Raw genomic sequence first — 4669 nt, forward strand, 5'->3', positions numbered from 1 at the left:
TATTTAAAAAAAAAGTTCCCATTTTAACCATTTTATTATTAGTGGAACCACACGTACTGTTTCTTCTTTGCTAAAATATTACACCATGTAAATGAATAAGTAATTTTCTTATTATGTACATATAAATTACACTATTTATAATTGAGTGATTTTTAAATTATAAAATAAAATAGAATAGTTTTTTAAGAAAATAATCCACATTTGAGTCATGAATAATCATTTAAGATATTATCTCTTTAAAAAATTACACTGTATAAATTATGTTCCGCTACCAACTCTATTGTGCTAAACTCTAAACTCTTATCGATTAGTACTAACATTACATTCTTTCTCATCTAACAATCAAATCTAGGAGTTGAGTTATACCAATCAAAATTAAAAATAAAATTATTCTATACTTTAACGCTGTAAAGAGATTTGTAAGGGTCCACAAATGCAGCAAGGCTAATAATTACTTATCCATTTTAGTATGTGCTTTTAGCATATTACACCCTCTTACAAGCAAGGTACTTGATTCAATTTGTCCCCACCCTCTTTATTCATTTTTTTCTCACTATATATACCTTGCATGCATGCTTCACTAAACATCATCATAAACAAAGCTTAGCAAATTAAACCAATCTTTTCTTTTTCTTCAATTAAAATCCCAAATTAGCAACAAAAAAAATGGCAAGTCATGCTTTGGTGCCTGCAGCAACAACTCGCGGTATGAAGCCTACTCAGCAGGCAATGGCTAAGCGAGAACGCCCCGTTTTCTCCTTGTCTGATGATCATGCTATGTCTAAGAAAATCCTGGATACTCATAATCCTGATGGTCGTGAAGTTGATGTTAATGTCATTCTCCACATTGCTGAGGAGGTGTTTCAACATGCCTATCCTGCTGGCATGGATGGCGTGCTTCATGTAACATTTTTTCGTATACGTTTAGTTTCTTGTCAATACAACAATTAAAGTTTTGTTGGCTCTGTTTAGGTATGTAGCAGCAATAACTAACTTATATGTTTCCAGGGCGCGGGAGCTCATCATCTTGAAGGTAATATTGAAGCATTGAAGTTAGAAGAAAATGCCTCACTTGCCTTTGATGGCATACTCGAAGGATTGGCTTATATCATACACAAAGTCTCTTGCGAGGTAGTACTTCATACGATCTCCTCCCAATTTATATGATATACTATATACTGGTAACAAATCACAAGTTTCAAAAGTCTTTCTAAAATTCCGTACAGAGTCAAACATTAATTGCACTACAATTGTGATTGCAGTTAACATGCAAGTGCTCAAGTGGAGGTCATGATACACATTCAACAACAATGTCAATCTTAGGGATGCTCTCTGGCTACCAATGGGACGCGAAACTAGTCATATCTTTAGCAGCATTTGCCGTTACCTATGGTGAATTCTGGCTGGTGGCTCAGATGTTTGCCACTCATCCCTTGGCCAAATCTGTGGCCATCTTAAAACAACTGCCAGATATCATGGAACATCATGGTAGCCTCAGGTCTCGATTCGATGCTATCAATGAACTCATCAAAGCCATTTTGGAAGTAACCAAAATCATAATCGAATTCAAGAAGCTTCCTTCTCAGTACATAAGTGAAGATCAACCACCTTTGTCTGTCGCGATTACTCACATTCCTACTGCTGTTTATTGGACTATTAAAAGTATTGTTGCTTGTGCTTCCCAACTTACTACCCTTCTTGGAATGAGCTATGAGTAAGCCTCCTCTGTTTTAAACAAAACTAATCTTTTTTCGTCTAATATTTTGGTTCCAAATTGAAGTAATTAACAATTGATTGATGCTGCAGCATGATAGTAGCTACGACAGCAGACACATGGGAAATGTCAAGTTCCACACACAAGCTGAGAAATATAAGCGAACACCTCAGAGCTGAATTAAACCGTTGCTATCAGCATATTCGTAAGTAACAAAATCATGATTTATTAAGTACTAATAAAATTGGAATTTTACGATGGGCTTGTGTTTACATCAATGTTCTGTGCAGAGGACAAGATGCACGTCGAGTACTTTCAAATGCTGGTGCACCTCTTTGAGGCAACACAATTCGACAACATGAAGATAATGAGGGCGATGATTTATATCAAGGATGATTTACTTCCACTTGAAGTGGGAACCACTCACACAAGGGTACGTTCATAACTTGAAATTATGATCAATTTTTCGCTTTTATCTTACTTTTCCATGACTTGTATAATTCAATTTCAGGCTAGTGTTGAAGTGCTAAGAAGAAAGACTGTTCTACTGCTGCTGTCAGATCTTGAGGCTAGCCATGAGGAGATATTAGTACTGTCTCAAATTTACCTTGAGTCAAGGTCAAGGCCAGAATTTCAATACGAAATAGTGTGGCTTCCAATTGTGGATCGATCAAAGGGATGGAATGACGCGCAGGAACAAAAATTTAAGGAGTTGCAAGCACTTATGCCGTGGTACACCTTGCACCATCCATCCTTGTTAGAGCCAGCAATCGTCAAGTTCGTCAAAGAAAAGTGGCATTTCTCCAAGAAAATGATGCTTGTAACCTTGGATCCACAACAGGGCAAAGTTGCCTGTCCCAATGCTATTCACATGGCTTGGATTTGGGGAAATTTGGCCTATCCCTTCACTATTTCAAAAGAGGAATCTCTCTGGAATATGGAATCTTGGAGACTTGAGCTCGTTGTTGATGGCATTGATCCCAACTTAATCGATTGGGTAAAATCTTATACTAACATCCCCTCATATACTCAGTATAATATTCTTGTCAAACACTAATTCTTTGTAATTTTGATTTTAATCAGATGGCAAGTGGTAAGTTTATCTGTTTATATGGAGGAGAAGACATGGATTGGATCCGTAATTTCACAAAATCAGCACGAAGTGTGGCACAGAGAGCTGGGATCGACCTACAAATGTTATATGTAGGAAAGAGCAACAACAAAGAGAGAGTTAGAAGGATCAACAGCATGATAACCGCGGAAAATTTGAGTTACTGCTTGATGGACTTAACATCAGTTTGGTACTTCTGGACAAGAATTGAGAGCATGTTCTACTCAAAAATGCAGCTAGGGAAAACCATCCAAGAGGATAAAGTTATGCAAGAAGTGTTGACAATGCTGAGCTTCGATGGAAGTGATCAAGGATGGGCACTCATAAGCAGGGGATCATTCGAGATGGCCAGAGCTAAAAGTCAGATAATTACCAAGACATTGGAAGATTACACAATTTGGGAAGAAGACGCAAGATCTAAAGGATTTGTGCCAGCACTTATTGAATATTTCTTGCAATTGCACACTCCTCAGCATTGCAATCGCTTAATTCTTCCAGGACTTGATGGCGATATTCCTGAAATGATTGTGTGTGCTGAATGTGGAAGGGCAATGGAGAGGTTCTTCATGTACCGTTGCTGCACTGATTGAGCTGCTTTCTTCTATTGCTTGCTTTGGTTTTCTATGTTTTTCTTGTCTAAAATAATTGGTTGGTCTTTTGTACCACTTTAGTTTTTTCTATTATTATGTTGTAATGTCTGGCTATCAAAGGATTCCATGTCTTTGATCTGCTCTAGACTACTATTTCAGTGTGTAATAATTTATAGGTAATGAAATTGAGGGCACGTCTTTTTCTAGTTATTTTTCGTCTTCTTTTTTTTATTGAAAAATCTTATTGATACTTAAATAATAAAAGTGTGTTCTCTCTCAAAGAATGAGATAATTACACTTACACACTTCAATATGGTATCATAGCGGGCAAAGATCTTAAAAATGAGATGGTCAGAATTGTTGGAGAAAAAGTACAGAGAAATCTGGAAATAATAAAAAAGAGAAGGAAAACTGCGACTACTTTTAATTTCTGATTAATTGGAAGTTACATAATAACAAAATATGCCCACATGATATATATAGGCTAAGTGATAAATAACTAATCCTAAAATATAGGTCTTATAACCCACTAAAACACTATTTCAACAACACTAGGAAACTACCTGACAGAATGCAGAAGACTAGTTCAACCAAACTATCCATATCCTAATTTACGTGTTTCTACTTTGTTTTGAATCACTTTTCAACATTCCCTCTTGATTCAAAACTACATACACCAAATAATCCTCTGAAATAGCAAAATTTCTCTTTAGATAAAGCCTTGGTAAGTACATCTGCCAGCTGGTCTTGTGTCTTGCAATACTACAACAATATTTCCTCATTTGCTACCAAATCACGAATAAAATGGTAACGAATATCAATATGCTTTGTCCTACTGTCTTGGTCATGGAGATAGTTGCTTTATTGTCACAAAATATCTCTGTTGCTCCCTTCTGCACTTGTTGAAGGTCTGCTAATACTCTTCTTAACCAGACGGCTTGACAAGCTGCTGAAGTTGCTGCAATATACTCAGCTTCTGAGGTTGACAATGTAGTTGTAGCTTGCTTCTTTGAACTCCAAGTCACCGCACCTGAGCCTAGAGTGAAAACGTTTGCTGAAACACTTCGTCTGTCATCTAATGAACTTCCATAATCACTATCTCTGTACCCACACAATCTGAAATTATTGGTATTTGAGTACCAAATGCCATAGTCCAAAGTTCCAGCAATGTACCGCAAGATTCTCTCTGTTGCTCCATAATGTACCTTTGAAGGTTGCTGCATAAACCTTGAAACAACACCAACAGAAAATGCA

General features: G+C 36.7%; 1 protein-coding gene across 1 annotated transcript; it reads left to right on the plus strand.

Moving 5' to 3' along the window:
- Nucleotides 1–595: 595 nt before the first annotated feature.
- On the plus strand, nt 596–3625 carry LOC102598958 (protein SIEVE ELEMENT OCCLUSION B-like). Its single transcript, XM_006351371.2, has 7 exons — nt 596–903; nt 1009–1131; nt 1263–1714; nt 1807–1919; nt 2005–2147; nt 2226–2711; nt 2798–3625. The coding sequence occupies exons 1-7, from the start codon at nt 667–669 to the stop codon at nt 3413–3415; spliced, it is 2172 nt and encodes a 723-aa protein (XP_006351433.1). The 5' UTR covers nt 596–666; the 3' UTR covers nt 3416–3625.
- Nucleotides 3626–4669: the final 1044 nt, after the last annotated feature.

The sequence above is a fragment of the Solanum tuberosum genome, unplaced genomic scaffold (assembly GCF_000226075.1).
Source record: "Solanum tuberosum cultivar DM 1-3 516 R44 unplaced genomic scaffold, SolTub_3.0 scf00127, whole genome shotgun sequence".
Classification (NCBI taxonomy): domain Eukaryota; kingdom Viridiplantae; phylum Streptophyta; class Magnoliopsida; order Solanales; family Solanaceae; genus Solanum; species Solanum tuberosum.